General features: G+C 37.3%; 1 protein-coding gene across 4 annotated transcripts in view; it reads right to left on the bottom strand.

Annotated features, from left to right (window-relative positions):
- Window positions 1-470: 470 nt before the first annotated feature.
- Window positions 471-19,349, bottom strand: part of HNRNPC (heterogeneous nuclear ribonucleoprotein C) — a 45,504-nt gene continuing 26,625 nt past the window's right edge. The window contains exons 4-9 of one of the 4 annotated variants that reach the window (XM_052647276.1): window positions 18,730-18,844; window positions 17,892-17,939; window positions 2,383-2,543; window positions 1,708-1,821; window positions 1,305-1,465; window positions 471-1,205 (exon numbers count right to left, since the gene is read on the bottom strand). In XM_052647276.1, the coding sequence (XP_052503236.1) occupies window positions 1,122-1,205; window positions 1,305-1,465; window positions 1,708-1,821; window positions 2,383-2,543; window positions 17,892-17,939; window positions 18,730-18,844 (683 nt within the window). In that variant the 3' untranslated portion in view covers window positions 471-1,121. The remainder of the gene's footprint in view (window positions 1,206-1,304; window positions 1,466-1,707; window positions 1,822-2,382; window positions 2,544-17,891; window positions 17,940-18,729; window positions 18,845-19,349) is intronic. The other 3 variants (XM_052647277.1, XM_052647278.1, XM_052647279.1) reach the window with 3 other exon arrangements.

Raw genomic sequence — 19,349 nt, 5'->3', positions numbered from 1 at the left:
ACTCAGAATCCATTCGGTTACTGGGGCTATAAATGGCAATTAAAAAACAAAATGGAAGAAAAGACAAGTTTCATTCTCCAGCTGTTTCACTCTTGACATGTTTGAACCTCTTCTACTTAAGGATGAAACAATTCAGCACACAACAAAAATCTCAAAAAAGGTGCCAACTGGATCACAAAACATTGACAAAAAGGCTTAAGGAAGTTCCCAAACTTTTTCATTAGGCCTTAAAAGCCATTTTTGCAAACAAATCTCCACTTCAATCCAAGTTACTTGTCTCCTTGATTCAACACCCACCCCAATGAAACCTAAGTTGAAGTGTATGTTGGTATGCATAATAATTATGACTCAAAGATATTTATCTAGTACATTCTAGGGGTTTTGTGAAGGCTGCTGTGAAACAAAGAATTTGAAGTAAACAATTATCAAATACAAAAATAAAAAAATCAGGGTATTTATTTTTTCTCCAAATTCCTGGTTTAATAAGGTCTTGTTTATTTTGAGAAAAAAAGGTCCCAAACATCAGGCTGTTCACAAAAATAACCCACAGTATCAACTTTAGAAAACAAATCTTAAGACTATTACACTAGTTATTTTTCTAGAGGATGCACTTAACATGCCAACTCTCATTCACAAAAATACATTGTTACATTTGTGTTGAACAGCCCCACACAGCACTCTTATGTGGGGTATAACACACATACCTCTAACTCAAAGCTGCTCTCAGGTTCTACTCAACTAATGAGACTGCCTTTGTAGTTAGGGAAGCAACTATTGTATGAATGGAAAGAACTGTACTCCCTGTATAACAAGAGATTATTTTGGAGACAGTTGATAAAAACCATACATCCTTTTTATTGTTAAGTCATAAAGAGGTATCAAAATTAAAAGCAAAAATTACAGGGTAAGACTTAACGTAACTACTAGGAGGGTCAAAGGAAGTGAAAATGGGACTAGGCGCAGGGCAATATGAATTAATGAACATGGGAAGGACAAGGATGGGGAGAACAGTGAGCATGTGCTGAAGATACTAGGGGAGAGGATCTGGTGAAAATTTTGATCTTAGACAAGCGCCTAGGTAAAGAAATAATGGGACAAGATTTCTAAACCCCGCTATGTGCTTAAGAGTCATCCTCGCCATTGGCGCTGTCTCTGTCATCCTCTCCTTCCTCAGCCTCTTTTTCATCATCCTTGATCAACTCCAGCTGTGAGAAACAGACACAAATAGGATGGAGTTAGAGGCACTCCATGTGTCCCTGATCCCCCCTCCACCACCTCTTTCTTTCCTTTCCCGTGGTTTTCACCTGGTCATCCCCCCGATCTTCATTATCATCATCATCCAGTAGGTCCCCCTCCTCAGCAGAGTCATCTGCACCCCCCTCAGACTCCATCTTCACATTAGTCTCATCTTTCTTCAGGGAGCTGCTGCTCTGCTCCTCTTCTGACTTATCATTCTTCATCTCTACTGGGGATGAGAAGGACAAGTCTGTCTAGGGGCAAGTAATGTCCACAGGATGTAGACAATCCCCACTAACAGATCATAGAACTGCAGCACAAATCTAAATCCTCCCACAAAATGCCCTTCCCAATTCAAATTCCACAAGTTTCATATTCAATTGCTTTATACCCCACTATTTCAACATGTACTTGCAACTAGCTTAGGTAACTAACTCTACTTTACACCCAATAAGCAATAGGACCACTTACCTCCTTGTTTGCTCTGTTCTTTTTCAATTTTTTCCAGGCTTTCCAGTAAAGAGTCCACTTTTTGTTTTATCTGGGTTAACTCCTTCTTAATGGTCTGAAGGTCATCTCCTTTCACTTAATACAAACAAAAACCTAGATTAAAATCAGATGTACTAGAAGCTACCAGATAACCAAACACATTCCCCCTCTAGACTATACAATAGTAGTCAACATGAGATCCTTGAAGAGAAATGGAGCCTATACCAGACTGTCCTAGTAATGACGTGGGGGTGGGGGTGGGGGGGCGCCTCACTGATCTTTCGATTATTAGATGAAAATGGAATCTAATCAATCTATTCCCTTAGGAGCAGCATTATTACTTTTGTAAGCCTGCTAAAAAAAAAAAAAACCCTCAATTCTATTTTAAAGCATTTTCTAGTTTTAGCAACATTATTTTATACACTGAATGGGTGTTGCAACTCCTTAAAATCTAATGACTTTTTCAAATTACCAAGGCCTTAAGGACAAAGGCTGCCTAGAGCTGACCCCTTAATCACTGTTTTCTCGTCTTCCATTATTTGATTAAACAGTTATTTGTACAAACATAAAAGTTTTGAATATTATTAACTGCGTTGATCTCTGAATTTCAACTTACAAGAAATATCAGAACCAGAAAGCTGCAGTAATAATACTTACACTTTCCAGACTTAGAAGAAGATCCCCGCTGTCCACTCTTAGAATTGAAGCCACTTTTGCCCCTTCGTGAGGTGTTTCCTGATACACGCTGGCGTTTTGAGGGCACTACAGCCCGAGCAATAGGAGGAGGAGGAGGAACACGTGCTGGGTAACTGTACATCCTATTGGATAAAAGGAAAACAATTTCTTCACAAAGAAGTCAGGAAGATTCCAACAACTGTATCCTTATAAAATGATATATATTATTGTCAATTGTCTAGCAATTAATTCTTTTTGCTACGTTAATTTCATTCATAAGGCCAATTTATTCTTTTTAATACTGCAACTGCACACATACACACAATGGTTGCCTTAAGCTCTGGACATAAAGGTTCCTGTGTACAATGGCATTACTGATAGAACCTTACTTTTTGCAATGAATAGCCTTTGCCTTTGATCTTATTCCTTTCATATATGTGCTACAGTATTATAAGGAAATAAAGTACTCACAAATGACTACAATTAACCAACTTTGCAAACAGTGCTATTATTAGCTAAATCCCTGGCATTTTCACCCACAGAAGCATACAAATATTTATCACTAGTTTATAGTATTAGGTTGAACCATATAAAACTTCCATGATTAACTGCTTTTGACCTATAGAAACAGGCATTTCATATGTATTAGCTGGGTGTACATACCACTATCAATTCTAACAACATTTAGCATAAGCTCCGCTCAAAGCTCCAACAGAGGATATTGTCTATCTTGTTCACCATTCACTAGTGCCTAAATTCATTGCTCAGCACACATTTAGCTCTCAAAAATTACATATTTTTCAACTGCTGCTTCCACTGAGTAAGTATTCCTGTGACTGCTAAAGATATACCAAAGTGATGGCATGGTACTGGTGCTTACATTTGTAAAGAGAAAAAAATAAAACAAAAACCTTCCCACAAGGACATTAGTTCCAGAAAGTCTTTTTATTCCATGTTATTCTTTTTACAAAAGCCTGTAGGGCATAAGTTAAGACGTACCAGTAGGAAAAAAACTAATAATTCTAGTTCTGAACCATTTTAGCTACTGACTCCAAGGCCAAGGAACAATCCACCAACTGTTCCCCCACCTAACTTCAAAGCGTTGAAATTTTAAAACCTTTATATAATGTGATGCGTCTCCCTCTTATACGCCTCATCAGTGGCTAACAGTCTCCAATCCTGGCAGTGAGAACATTGATTCTGCAGTCTCACAGACTTTTCTTTCTTCTGCTCAACCTTAACAATATAAAAATGTTTCTATTCTGTTTTAACAAGGCAAGTAGGTATGACAGGAACATTTTCCTAATTTAAGAGTATGTGTGTACTATCAAATAAGTGAGGGAATCAACCCTTGGTAAGTTATTAAAACAGTTTTGTTTTACGTTCCAATAAGAAGTTTGAATCCTAGGAAATAGGAAAATTTAAGATCCTGTGATTCAGAAAGTAGGCTCATGCTTCTGCAGGTTTCTTCTCAGTAGAAGAGTATTAAGGGAGCTGTTTGTCAGTTTTAATCCATTTATGGGAATTACCAAAAGAGCTACTTAGTAACTTTTTATTGTAACTACTTTCTTCCATTTTTACATAAAGCTGTTTGTCTTTTGGCCCCAAATTTTCCAAAGTATAATGATCCAGAAACTATAAAATATCAGTGTTCAGAAACTACTTTCCTTTGTGATGCTCTGTACAATTTCTGAGAGTAAAAAAGTGAGTTACCACACCTTTAGGCATGAAATAGCTCATGCCTGAGCCCTGCTGGATTTAGAGATCTAACCTACTTTCCAACCCACTTACTCACTCACTGGCATCAGTCTCCAAGCCAATGAACTAGCCATTCCAGATTCCCTATCCTCTAAGGCACTGTAATTTCTTTTTTGAACCATACTACTTCATCTTACCAGGGTATATATCGCTGTAACAAAAATGAAGAAACACACTGTGTATTTTCGATTTATGCAATAGTATCATGAACACAAAGGAAGTCAAACGCTTTAGTTCTCTGAAGAAAAATGATCAACTGGTTATGCTGAAGGGCTTTTAGGGTCACAGAACTGCTGCTTAAGCAAAAAATGGCCTCTCAAAAAACTCACCAACATTTCTCCAAGGAAGTTTAAGTAGACCATGCCTTATAAGATGCCAAAGCTCAATGTGAAAACATGAGAAGAGAAAACAGCAAGAGAAAAACCACACCTACTGAGATAATCTTTTTGGTTATAGAATAGATAATTGGATGCTTCCTATAACAGCTTTAAGAACCAGGTACAAACTAAGTAACCACTTCCCCCACAAGAAAGTTATACAGTAAATCACAGGAGGTAATGAAAGAGCTGAATTCTCTAATTATAAAGCCCAAGCCACTAGAAAGTCTTCATGGAAGTTACATTGTTACTAGAGAACAAGCACTGAACACTAAGAGAATTGTGACTCCACTGAGTTCAGAACCTGGACACTAAGTGTTAGTATAAAATCTAGTCAAAAAGGAAACTAAAATATCATTTTAAATAAATCAAAACACTTCTGGACACACATTAACTAGTAATCTAACAGATAAGACAAACAAAACAAAAACCCTCTACCCTAACCTCCAAGGTAAAACATGAGTATTACAAGGCCTTTATTAAATGTACAGGCATTCAAAGGCAAGCTTCTTCAATGACTGAATGTAACACAGTGACCTCTGGCCTCAGAAAACCTGATTAGTAATACATCTTAACTACTATCAAAGTAGAAACAACTAGAATAAAGTATTGGCAAAAACCTATATTCTCCAGAATGTTTACTTAATGAACCATAACTGTTTCTGGTCCTAAAAACTGGACAGATTTAGGAGAAGGCAATGGCACCCCACTCCAGTACTCTTGCCTGGAAAATCCCATGGACGGAGGAGCCTGGTAGGCTGCAGTCCATGGGGTCGCGAAGAGTCGGACATGACTGAGCGACTTCACTTTCACTTTTCGCTTTCATGCAATGGAGAAGGAAATGGCAACCCACTCCAGTGTTCTTGCCTGGAGAATCCCAGGGGTTGGGGAGCCTGGTGGGCAGGCGTCTATGGGGTCGCACAGTCAGACACGACTGATGTGACTTAGCAGCAGCAGCAGCAGCAGGCAATCAATTAAGATTACTGCCCCCCTTACAATACTGACTTATCAAATTCAGTTTAAACACACAATCTCATTATAATTTCATTCAAGGGTTAGGAAATATTTTTTCTCCCACTACATTATTCTTCATCTGCAACAGAAAAATGTCAAGATGAAGTTTCTTCCTGATTATCTTTGATTTTCCTAGAAAAGGGTCAGGTTTTATAGGCTACTGTATTTTGGGGCTTTTGGATGTCAGACACTCCCTCCAACTGTCTGCTAAAATTCCGTGAATGGTTCAATTTACAACAATCTACAACTTATACAACTTCAATTTTAAGTTTCCCAATACATCATCCACAGTAAACCTTCACAACACACCCCTTATGTAACATTATGCTGTACAGATTTTCTACAAAGAAAAGGAGTTTTACAGCATTTATCTATCTGGCCTTGTGTGGATGAAGCAGTACACTGGATGAGCAGAGTTATCAACTACTGATACTCATGAATACCAGAATTTAAAGGAACTGTTCAAGAATCAAAATCTTCTAGACTTCCCTGGTGGTTAAGAATCTGCCTTCCAATGCAGTGCATGTAGGCTCAATTCCCTGGTCAGTGAACTAAAAACCCACATGTTGCAACTACAGAGCCCACGTGCCACTAGGAAAGATTCCATGCGCTACAAGTAAGACCTAACAGTTAAAAATAAATGAAATTATTAAAAAATCAAGACCTTCAGTAATTGGCATCTTTGAACATTATACTCTTTAGAAAACCATCTGAAAAACCTTATTTGAATGATTTAGGTTAACTGTCTTCTGATCTTTTTTAAGAAAATTACCAAATTTTTCACTAGACTGGATTGACAGCACAATACCCTCAGTAGACTTTATGTCTTAAAATTGCTTTTTAGTAATTAACACAATGAAATTATCTTAAAACTTATTACTGAAGTCTAAGGTATAAAATTCTTTTAAATACATAATTTAGGAACCAAAAAATTTTAAAATCTACCATAATAAAATTTTAATAGTACATATTTTTTTTAATCTCAGTTTTATTTTATGAATGAATAGACTGTTGCCTTTAATTACTTAAGGGAAAAGTGCTAAAAATGACTATGAAGTATCAGTCACTCAGTCATGTCCGACTCTTTGCAACTCTTTGCAATATAGACTATATACAGTCTGCCAGGATTCTCCGTTCATGGAATTCTCCAGGCAAGAATACTGGAGTAAGTTGCCATTTCCTACTCCAGGAGATCTTCCCAAGCCAGGGATCAGAGCCAGGTCTCCCACATTCTTTATGGTCTGAGTTACTGGGGAAGCTCTACCCTCATGCCTATGTAACATGTTTAGTTCAGGTTTACATTAAAATAAAGCTGATGTATCAATATTTACCCTCAAACCCCCCATTTTCATGATGTAAAATTTACCCTGTTGACCTTTAAAATAAATCCACTAGTGAAATTCTTATAATTTGTGTTTTATTTCTATATTAAGAAATAATTTCTAATTGTTATTTGTAGGCACCCCTCCACAAATGTTCCCTTGACTAGTCTGGGAACTGGATATGACTATAAACTCTTGTTTTGATAACATAAGGAAGAGTGTCAATTACTAATGTAAATTTACAGTTGTACTTTATGGTCCTTAACTTTCTTTAAACTGCTCTTTTGGTCCATTAAGGATACAGCTTATCTGTACGACAGTTAAAATTACTGTTTTTAATTACTGTTTAATTACTGTTTTTACAGCAAGTACTGCTCAACTAAATGATTAAGGGACTTAATGATAAACAGGTCTGCTGTGCAGGATTCATTCAATATATAAGGGCACCGAAACATCAAATTTTAACTAAGTTTTTTTGAGCTAAAGAAAAACAAACAGAAATACACACACACCCAGAAAAACAAAGGTTTCTCAGTACCTCTGTAAGGTTTAGGAACCTTGCACAAAGAACAGTGATCAAAGCTGGGGAACACCACACGCACAGATACTTACAAAGAGCAGGAATCAATAACCTCTGTATTTGTAGAATCAATGAAAGCAATCAATAATTGGCTCTGTAATCTTCTTTTGAAAAGTATTGGTGATATAAGTATTTAGAGGTACTCTTGCGAAGTCAATGATACATTTGGTTAAAATATGAAAGCCACTTAAGCAACTATATTGAATTTTCTGCATGGATTCACTGGTAATCTATGTTAATGTAAAACTATGTTTCATGGGAGGGCAATTTGAAAATTTACCTAAAATAAAATTATCTGGGTGATAGAACATAGATTGCTTTGAGTCCTTTGAAACAGGACTAGATCCAAAACAGTATTAGGAAAAATAACTTATAAAACTTTCCATCCATGTGATGGGTGGAAATCTTTTCAAGTCTGCTCAATTTTCAAAGAATTACACTATTACTCAATTGTCATGATGTACTCAATAAACACTCCCAAATATCACTTTGGATCTTTCCAAAAGATAATGTCTTAAACTGTCAGTGTGGTCCAATTTTTGTTTTTTTAAAAAGGTGAAAACTACAAAAGGAGATCAAACCAGTCAATCCTAAATGAAACCAATCATGAATATTCAAAGGACTGACACCAAAGTTCCAATACTTTGGCCAGCTGACGTGAAAAGCCAACTTATTGGAAAATACCCTGATGCTGGAAAGACTGAGAGCAGGAGAAGAGGGCGAGAGAAGATGAGATGGTTGGACGGCATCAGACTCAATGTGCCTGAGTATGAGCAAACTCTGGGAGATAGTGAAGGACAAGGAAGCCTAGCTTCAGTCCATGCGCTCACAGCAACTGAGCAAATGAACAACATTTATGAAAAATACTGTTTATAAACAGTAAGTTAGAAAACACGTTAAGACCATTCATTATTAAATTCTCATGTTGTCAAGCCAGGTCAGAGTATACCTCTCTCACTTACAATAAAATTTCTTTAAAGGAGGTGTCTGTGAAAACAGATTTGTGATCACCAGGGGACACAGTGGAGGAAGGAGTTTACTACAAGAAAGCTTCACAGCAAATTTTTGGGAGGTATGGAATTATATCTTGATTGCACTGGTAAATACATGGCTATGCAGGTAGAAACTGTACATCCAAAAGAGTAAAATTTAAGTTTTGTATGATATTTCTGCTTCCCTGTTGGCTCAGTCGTAAAGAATAAATATGCCTGCCAAAACAGAGGACAATCCCTGGGTCAGGAAGATCCCCTAGAGAAAGAAATAGCAACCCACTTGAGTATTCTTGCCTAGGAAACCCATGGACAGAGGAGCCAGGCAGGCTACATGGAGTCACAAGAGTTTGACATGACTTAATAATGACTAAACAACATGATGTCTCCACAATTTGTCTTTCCATTCTCTCTTGAATTGCCTTATAAAGTCTTGTGCCCCCTCCATTATGAAAACCTACCCTTGACCCCAATGAACTCCACACCTGCTACTGGCCTAATTACATCTCTCAAAGTGGATGTCTAATAAGGAACTTAAATTAACATATCCACAACTCAACTGTTATATTCACCCCAAACCTTTGTTCCTTCTATGTTCTTTCCCCATCACTGTTCCTATAAATTCCTAGCCAAAACTTTGGTGACATCAGTGATTTCTCTCAGCCCTCACAAAAATCTGGAAGAAATACATGTCTGCATTAACTTCAAATACAACTACTATTCAGCACTCCCACTGTCACCTCCTTGGTCCTTCCCCAAATGACTGTCTGCATAATTCCATCAGCCCCTTTCAGAATGATCTAGTTAAAATAATAATAATAAAAAAGATCCTTTCTGTTCAACTATCTCCAATAGCCATACCCCCATTCAGGGTAAAAACTAAAAATAAACAGTATCTTAACATGCTCTGTATGTGTTCAACCTGTCCATCCTCTCTGAGGCCATCTATTTTCCACTAGTACCCATGATACCCACAATATTTCATAGTAAGATCTTAACAAATATTTATTGAGAAAATAAATTTTCCTAAACTGGCCTAATGGAAAGAATTTATCACAAGTCATATTATCAACAACAAATAACAAACCAATCTATCATTTAACTGGAAAGCCAGTAGGATTCAGCTCCCCTTTTTCTAGTTTTATAAAAACGACTGGGAGTTTTCCCTTAAGAAAATTAGTTTATTATTGAAAAAAGTTCAATAATAATTTAACCACAAAACTGAATCCTTTTTCAAACTATTGGTAACAATATAAAAATAAGATCCTGTGCCTATAATATATATGATTTAAGACTATTATGTCATGCTCCCTGTAAGGACATCACAATTTTCCATTGATGAGCTCCTGCTAGTATACATTTTGTACTCTATCAATCTGTTCCTCTTGCTAAACTATTCTATCTCATAGTAATAAGATACTTATCCCTGGTAAAATAAAAGTCCTGGAAAAGAAGTTTATCCACCTAAACAAGTCAAACTCTATTTGGTGGACTTCTTTCTTGTTCCTCTGGATTATAGTTTAAGAAGGTATCAAAGTATGTGTTAGATGCTCAGTAGTGTCCAACCCTTTGTGACCCCATGGACTGTAGCCTGCCAGGCTCCTAATTCCATGGGATTTTACAGGCAAGGATACTGGAGTGGGTTGCAATTTCCTTCTCCAGGGGATCTTTCTGACCCAGGGACTGAACCCAGATCTCCTGCATTGCAGGCAGACTCTCTACATCTGAGCCACCAGGTAAGTCCTTGCATTGAAGTATAATCTTATCCTATTTATCAAAAGGATATCTCTCTCCCCGCCCCGACCTTGAAAAATAACATTAGTTTCCTGGATATTCTTTCAACATTGTCAGCTTGTCCTAAAACTAGTCTGGGTTCCCTAACTTCTGAAGAGCAGTCCTTGGTCCTTTTCTTTCTTATACTTAGGACTAAGTCTGTAGCACTCTAAGATCTGTACTATCAAATCAAGTAGTAACTAGCCACATGTGGCTATTTAAAACAAATTTAAAATTCAGTTCTGCAGTTACATTAGCCACATTTTCCATATGTGGCTGTCTATGACACCAATACTGCAGATACAGAATACTGACCTCATCACACAGTTCTACTGGACAGCATTGTTCTAGTTTGTTCCTTCCAGACATCTACTTACTTTCTATATATAATTTCCAAAGAGTCTAGAATTCTATGATATTTAAAAGAAAAAAAAACTAAGAGTAATAAACTTCAAAAATGATAGTATCAGTTACTGTATCCATAATCTTATACCAAAAATATATGAAAAAGCTTTTCCCAATATAAAATTGGCCACAGAATCTGTCTGAATACATTTCTCCAAAGAGAAACAACCAATTAGCACATGAAAACTCAACATCGGTTTTAAGAAAATACAAATAAGAACCACAAAAAGATAATCCTCACAACAGAATAGCTTAAATAACAAAGACACAACAAAACAGATGTTGGCAAGGACGTAGAGAAATTAAAAACCTCATACATGGCTCAGTTCAGTTCAGTTGCTCAGTTGTATCCGACTCTTTGCGACACCATGGACTGCAGCACTCCAGGCCTCCCTGTCCATCACCAACTCCTGGAATTTACTCAAACTCATGTCCATTGAGTTGGTGATACCATCCAACCATCTCATCCTCTGTCATCCCCTTCTCCTCCTGCCTTCAATCTTTCCCAGCACCATGGTCTTTTCCAATGAGTCAGTTCTTCGCATCAGGTGGCCAAAGTATTGGAGTTCCCGCTTCAACATCAGTCCTTCCAATGAATATTCAGGACTGATTTCCTTTAAGATGGACTTGTTGGATCTCCTTGCAATCCAAGGGACTCTCTAGTGTTCTCCAACACCATATTCAAAAGCATGAATTCTTTGGCACTCAGCTTGCTTTATTTATAGTCCAACTCTCACATCTATACATGACTACTGGAAAAACCACAGCCTTGAGCAGACGCACCTTTGCTGGCAAAGAAATACATGCCATACATGGCTAATGGGAAAGTAAAATGGTACAGCTGCTTTGGAAGACAGTATGGCAGTAAGACTCAGCAATTCTACTCCTAGGTACATACCTAAGAGAAATGAAAACATATGCCCAGGCAAAGATGTGTATACCAGTGCTCAGAGCAGCATTATTCAAAATATGGAAAACATTTCAAAAATCTACCAACGGATGAATGGATAAACATACTGCAGTAGTAATAAAAGGAATGAAGTACTAATACAGAGTGTAACATGGTTTAACTGTTGGAAAAAAACATGGAAGAAACGGGTCATAAAAGACATACCTCATGATTCCACTGACATGAAATGTCCAAAATAAGCAAAGCTATACATAGAAAGGCAGCCTTCCTGGTGGCTCAGTGGTAAAGAATCCACCTGCCAATGCAGGAGACGAGAATCCCTTGGTCAGGAAGATCCCCTGGAGAAAGAAATGGCAACCCACTCCAGTATTCTTGCCTGGGAAATCCCATGGACACAGGAGTCTGGTGGGTATAGTCCATGGGGTTGTACAAGAGTCACGATTTAGTAACTAAAAGGACAATATAGAAAGTGGTTGCCAGGCCTGGGGATAGAATAGGGAATGACTGCTAGTAAGTTGTTTATTTTTAGAGTGATAACATGTTCTAAAATTATATCACGGTTGTAGTCACACTCTGAATATATGTTGAACTGTATACTTTAAAATGAATTACATCTCAACAAAGCTAGGTTTTTTAAAAAATATTAACATCAAGGAGCTTGACAAAGCATATCTGAATGGAGAGTCCTAAAACAGCAGAGGTCACCGACGGGTTAGGTAATAACGTACCCAGAACACCACTTAATTCAGAGCCACAAAACAGATTCTCTGATATGGATGCAAAAGCTTCCCTTTCAAATAAATATCTCCCACTTTCACAACGAGAGTCCAGGACACAAATTCAAGTCTAACAGTATCATATTTATGCTCAAAGCGTAATCATACAAATCTACACATTAATCTAAAATCTGAGAACATGTTTAGTTTCCCATAAGAAACAAACAGAAGGGCTATTAGCAAATGAAAATTCTCACCCTTTGCCTAAAATGAAGATTTTAACTGTCAACTAAAGAAGCATTCCTCAGGTTTCCCAAGTAGCCAAGAACTCTCTGGTTCTCTGAATCACACGCCTTTCCAAGCAGATGATCTCACAGTTCTCCAAACCTGAATATTTTGCGTACTCTTCTTTTGTACACACATCCAAAACCTCTCTCTCTCAGGTCCAGTGTTGCTCAGGAATATCAGAAAATTGAAAGAAAAGGAGGGAGCCAAGAAGACAGCTCTTCTAATATCAATAAGGGCATTGGCAACTGAAATCCATATACTGTATTTTTTGACTAATTCAAAGCCTAAAATAGTTTGCCTAAAACAAAATAAGAGCTCAGATATTAGTTTAACAATTATGATGGTTGTTACCATCTTTCATTTGTCTTGCATTTTCAATGGCGATTCCCCCACTTCAATTTCTTTTCTCTACTTTCTGTAAGCATATCTTATTGGAAAAATCTGTAGGGTAATTATCAACAGAATTGCTTATTTCCCCAAATTCTAAGAACTCAAACCTTTCACAGACCTGTCACTTAGCAAAAGATTACACCTTTAATGGCATAATTCTAGTCATAAAAATAAAAACCTCATCTCAACTTACTATTTTAGCCATCTTGACTTATTATTTTAGCCCCAGAAAGCACCTGCTCTGATAACTGTGACCCAATAAATCATGCCGAGATTAGTCTACCTCAGAAATTTCTCCACATTCCAACATTTACAATGGTAAATGTCTTTCCCCCTCCATTTTCTCTTTTCTAGTCATGGGGTTGTTAATAAGGTATCACTGCTAATAGGATCCAACTACTCAATGTGTTCTTTCCAATCACAGCTGGCTGCTTCCCCAAATATGCTAGGCATATTCATAACCCTGTATCCTCACTCTGTCTGTCTAAAAACCTCCTACTTAATATCAAAGGCAGGTACAATATTGCCCTTTGTGAAACAACCTGGAGCTCTCTAAATTTTAACAGGGTAGCTCACACTTCCCCCAAGGGCACACAATTTGTCTTTCTATGGGACAATCCTGTATAAAGCAGAACACATAGCAGCCAATTAATTTCACAGCACTTTCTTCACTGTATAACATAGTGCTCATCATAAATGTGCCATATTTGATCTGCTTGTAGACTTACTTCCCTCCTCCTTTCATGGTATACTAGCAATACTCAATGTACTTATATGTGCCATAATAACAGCACTCTGAAAAATCTCTAGTGGAACAACTTCACAGTTCAGTCCCTTATGCACTGTTGACATTGGTATCCACGTAACATATGCAACTTCTGACAAGTTATTTATTATAAAGTCCTCAAAGACCACAGAACTAAACTCAGGGTCCTTTTGAAACCTGCTTAACAGGTGTTTGCCAAGTCTCAGCTATCATACCATAGCCTATTATCAAATCTAAGTAAGCATGTGATTTTTCTTGTGTTCCAAAGTTCTTTACAGAAGAATGACTGAGAAAGAACTACTCCACTGTCATAACTGAGTGCTATTTCTTTAATTTAAATTGACACAATTCACATACCAAACCAATAGAAACCCTTTGAGTATATACAACTTGGTGATTTTTAGTATTCTCACAAACTTCTGCATCATTACAACTCTGTAATTCCAAAATATTTTCCTGGGTGATTGTAAGGGAAAGAAAAAGCTTTAATGCCTATTTCCAACAATGTACTGATTATTTTTATTATAGCACTTCTGGCACAAGAGCACAACCTGCTTTCTAATTGGCATTAATATGAAAAGTGAATGACTAAATATCTACATGGAAAGAGAAATTGAGAGAAATTCATTTAAGCATTTCAAAGAAAAATCACTCAAAGGAACTGCTTCACACAAGAAGTCCTCCAACAGCAACTACTCCAGCAACAATTTCCCTAGAAGCAACAAGACTCAACAGGATCCAAGTGGAAATGGATCTCTGTCAGCTTACAGGCTGTGAGACTTTCAACATCAAGGTAACTGATGCAGAGATCCTCCTCCACCATGAAGGCTTCCCCAGTGGCTCAGGGGGTAAAGAATCTGCCTGCAGTGTAGGAGATGCAGGAGATGAGAGATGGGAAGATCCCCTGGAGGAAGAAGTGGCAACCCACTCCAGTCTTCTTTGTGTGGGAAATCCCATGGACAGAGGAGCCTGGCAGGCTAGTCTATGGGGTGAAAAGTGTCAGACAGGACTGAGCATGTCCACCAGCCCCTATCATGAGTAGTCACCCTAACTCAGAAAGCTACTTTGGGGCTTGTCTTCCTACCAGAAAAAATGTGTTAACAAATCTTTGAGTAATTATAAACTATGTATGACAGTTTATAGCCCATTTGAAAGAGGTGACAGTGCATCTGGGAAACATTAAGAAGTATCTAAAATGGCAGTTTCACACATGTTGGTAATTTGTTAAATTCACTTAAGAACTTCCAACATATATTATATCAGAAATGGCCTTAAGAACAAATAAAATGACAGGCCTAATTTACATAGTTTATGAAAAAGTAATTTGCACTAAGACTATAGAATCCAGTCCTCTGTTGCCTCCTCAGAGATAGCATATATTAACATATAAGTGACTCAAATTTTAATGTTTGATCATCCTCCAGTATGAAAAGTATTTACAATCTTTGGAACTGGTGCATCAAAACCCATGAAAACCCAAGCAAAAATAAAAAATCACTCTAATTCTCCTAACAAAACGTCATTAATCACCTACTCCCCCATATCGAAAATGTATCTCCTTAAGAAACACCTAATGCTTACATTCCTAAAGTTTCTGACAAAAGTCAGGCTAATGATGATTAAATTGCATAATACAATCAAATACTCCAGGAGGGAGAGGAGGGGCGGGGCATTAGACCGGAAGGGGTGGAGCATTAGACCAGAAGGGGCAGGGCAGGAGTATTTCATTGGGCAGTATTTAATAAAATACTCTGGTCTCCTCTCCGACCTCCCCTATGTACACAGAAGAAAAGAAGAAAACAACCTGAATCTGAACTAGGCTCCAAATCTACCCCACTAGTTCAAAGGAAATACAGATGACAGGTTAACATGCTAAACAACGCAAAATACAACCTGCAAAATCAAGTCTGGAAAACTTGGATGATTAAGGAATCTCCCTATCTGAAGTATAAGTGGTATTGTCATTGTGTTTATAATATGTCATTATGCTTATAAAAGCAGTCTTTATCTTACACTGATACTTTCTTACATAAATTAAAATGTTCTATATTAGTAAACAAAAAAACTTGAAATAACTACTAAAAAACATGTCAAGATAAACACCAGTCTTCATTTCACTATGCATTAGTTTAGACTTCTGTCACATAAGGAACTGCAAGCTAAAGATGTTAGATTTTGTGGAAAGGAATGGTGGGGTCCATGATTCCCTTCATTTAAAATGAAGGGCGTCAACAGTATATGCATAAGCAATAACGTATGTCAGTGTTAACAGTGCAGCATGTGGGATCTTTCCAGACCAGGCACTGAACCGGTGTTCCCTGCATTGGCAGGTACCACCTAACCACCAGGGAAACCCAAGATTAATTCTTGATTAACTGAAAGCATAACAGTATTTGAAGGTCATACATAATGCAACCTTTGTCCACGTTTCCTTAGTCTTCGTAACAACTCAATTAGTAGGCATTGTCATTTTAGGGGTAAGAAAACTGAAGTGATATATGACTCTGGTCATAATCCTTTCTGCTAAGTGACTAAGCCTTTGTATTTTTCTATCAGCTGCCGCCCTAATGTAACAATAGGCAATAGAAATGCCAAATGTATGTCTTAAAATATTCATGTGAATTTCATGTTCTTAATAGTGTGACCAAGCAGACTGATTTAACCCCCATTTATATAACAGGACACAGAGCTTTCATCACATCTCAGAGCCAATTTCCCATCTTCTTTTAGTAAAGAATCTAAAAGTTAATTTATGATGTTATTAAGGCTAATAAATATCTTAACCTTGTGAATAAAGTATCTTCAGGATGACTTCTGAGAAAACTGATACTACCATTTTCCTGAGTTTTTCCATTCTTCAGTAAACATGCTTGTTTTCCCTACTAGACCTCAGTATTTATTTGAATGAGCTCTTTATTAAGCCACTGTTTGGTTACTCGGGCATCAGAAATCTTCTTTTACTGGCCAAGTGTAGAATGGAAGGTCAAAAACATTACTTTTCACTGTCACTCTGTAATATCAAGCAATACAGTTAACAACTATAGGTATTCTCTTGCTCTTGAAAAACTAGTGAGGCCAACAGTGGTGGTGTTACCAGTTTTTAAGACCAAATAGCAGTGGTAAGATCTATGAAGGTATTTCTGCAAACATCTCAGTGTTTTCATTATTCCTTGCTGTCTCTTTTACTCAATTTCAAAATTTATCACTTAAAACAACTTTTCCCAAACTTACTTCAAAATTTATCACTTAAAACAACTTTTCCCAAACTTACTTAGAATGAGACGATGCATCTGTATCAACTTTCTCATGATTTTTCAAATGCAAATGCTATTCTGGGGGCCTAAGAAACCATTATTCCAACCCCTCTGCCTTTTAGAACTGTATCATCATCTCCAATCTACAATACAAATCTTAACACTTAACATGAATGCCTAAAGCAATTTGCATTGTAAATTCATTACATATGCTTATTGTACCCTATTCTGGTTGGTTTGCTTAAAGGAGACTACTGAAATTTTAAGGAATCATTTTTTATATTTTTGCTGTAATCTTCTATAATGCAAATCTAAGCAGCTAATATGCAAAAAAAAATAGAGAAATGAGACTGCTAATTAAATTCCTTTTATCATTGGGCAAGTCAGTCCTTACATTTATGTGGCACAAATTAAAACAAAAAAACTGACTTGTCAAGAAAAAGCGTTAGTCCAGAAAATATTGGACATGTCTCCATATGCCCTGTCAATATATATATAAACTGATTCTATAAAATCAACAACAACAAAAAAATCACCCTTAGCTAGTCTAACTCTAATGATCTGCAGGAAGTTATTTTTCCATTGGGCTTCCTGGTGGCTCAGATGGTAAAGAATCTGCCTGCAATGCAAAAGACCTGGGTTAGATCCCTGGATCAGGAAGATCCCCTGGAGAAGGGAATGGCAACCCATTCCAGTCAGTATTCTTGACTGGAGAATTCCATGGACAGAGGAGCCTGGATGGCTACAGTCCATGGGGCTGCAAAGAGTCAAATACGACTGAGCAACACACACACTTTTTTTTCATTATGTTCTGACAGAAAAGAGGGGGCTTTATTTAAAAACATGTTTGTTATTCATTACTACAAAATAGAACATTACCACAAAATAGAAAAATAAATGGTTCTCACTAGACAGCCTCTAATTGGAAGAGAAAACATCTTAAACATACCTGTCGTAATAATCCCGTTGAAAGTCATAGTCCAAGTCAAAAGATGAGCTGAAAAACAAATACCAAATAGGATTAATTTGGACCTGTTGACAACAGCAGATGGAAAAAAAAAAAAACCCCACCCTAAACCAACCCAACAAACAGATCAACAGATTAGCATGGACTAATGCCCAATCATTAAGCAACAGATCACTAAATTCCAACCACTTTAGGCCACTGGACGTAGTGGCCAAACTACAAATTTAGCTATAAGATGGCTAAAATGCCAACACATAAGAGCTAAAGTAAGAATATGGAAAAACACAATAGTAAATTAAAACATTCTTATGTCATCCTCTTTCGCTTTCTTACTCCCTCCCCAGCTTCTCAGAAGCTAAGTAACTCCTTTTGAAGGAATTTAATCTATACTAGTAGGGCTTCCCTGGTGGCTCAGATGGTAAGCAATCTGCCGGCAATGCAGGAGACCCGGGTTTGATCCCTGGGTCAGGAAGATTCCCTGGAGAAGGCAATGGCAACACACTCCAGTATTCTTGTCTGGGAAATCCCATGGACAGAGCAGCCCGACAGGCTCTACGTCCATGGCGTAGCGAGAGAGTCAGACACGACTGAGCAACTAACACTTTAAATAACAAACTACTCTTTAATAGTAAAAAATCTCAGGAATTCCAACAACTCTCTGGGAAATGGGGTAAAATGAAGTATATTAACACAAAATTAATAAAGCAGTCCTTTCACGTACATAAACATACTACAGTTAACCCTCCCCACATCCAGAAAACAGATAGAGAAGATGCCCACTGATGGACACAATGCAGTTATAAATAATAAAGTTCCGGACCTGAGTAGAGGGGACGGAGAAGGGTGTTCTGGTACTGACCCGTACATCTCCGCTGCAGATCGTTTCACACCTGCTTTTCCTCGGTTCACTTTTGGCTCTGCAGCCAGATTAATATCTGGGGGTGGAAAAAAAACTTTAATGACAACTCTGTTGGGAGGGAGGTGTCTCAAACTGCATCTTTCTAGAGTGTACACGGCCATATAATTAACAAAAGTCAAATGATGTATCTCATCTTTCCTTGTTATATAAAATCGGCTCGAGATTTTTTTTACAAGGTTAGGACTTAATCCTCCGTTTCTTTGTCCTCTGTTCTCTACCAACAAAACAGAAAGGCAAAACATACGAAGTCTGTCTTTAGTACCTTTTACCCTCGACTTGAATACCTCAATGAGAAACTGGGGATTTTTATTCTCCTTACAAATAGGATAAACTGAAAAGTTGCATAAAAAAATAAACACTGTACAGTGAACTGCTTATAAGTAAACAATCTTCATATGCATGCACACACTCCAGGAAAAGGGAAAGAATTAAAAGAAAACAAATCTAGTTTCCATATACAACATAATTTTTAAAACACCTATGCCAAAGTGCCCAGTTGCTCACCATGCCACCCACTACCT

Source organism: Budorcas taxicolor, chromosome 10, assembly GCF_023091745.1.
Source record: "Budorcas taxicolor isolate Tak-1 chromosome 10, Takin1.1, whole genome shotgun sequence".
NCBI classification, from domain to species: domain Eukaryota; kingdom Metazoa; phylum Chordata; class Mammalia; order Artiodactyla; family Bovidae; genus Budorcas; species Budorcas taxicolor.
Note: the sequence above shows the minus strand (reverse complement) of the source record. Positions and strands in the feature narration are given on the sequence as shown.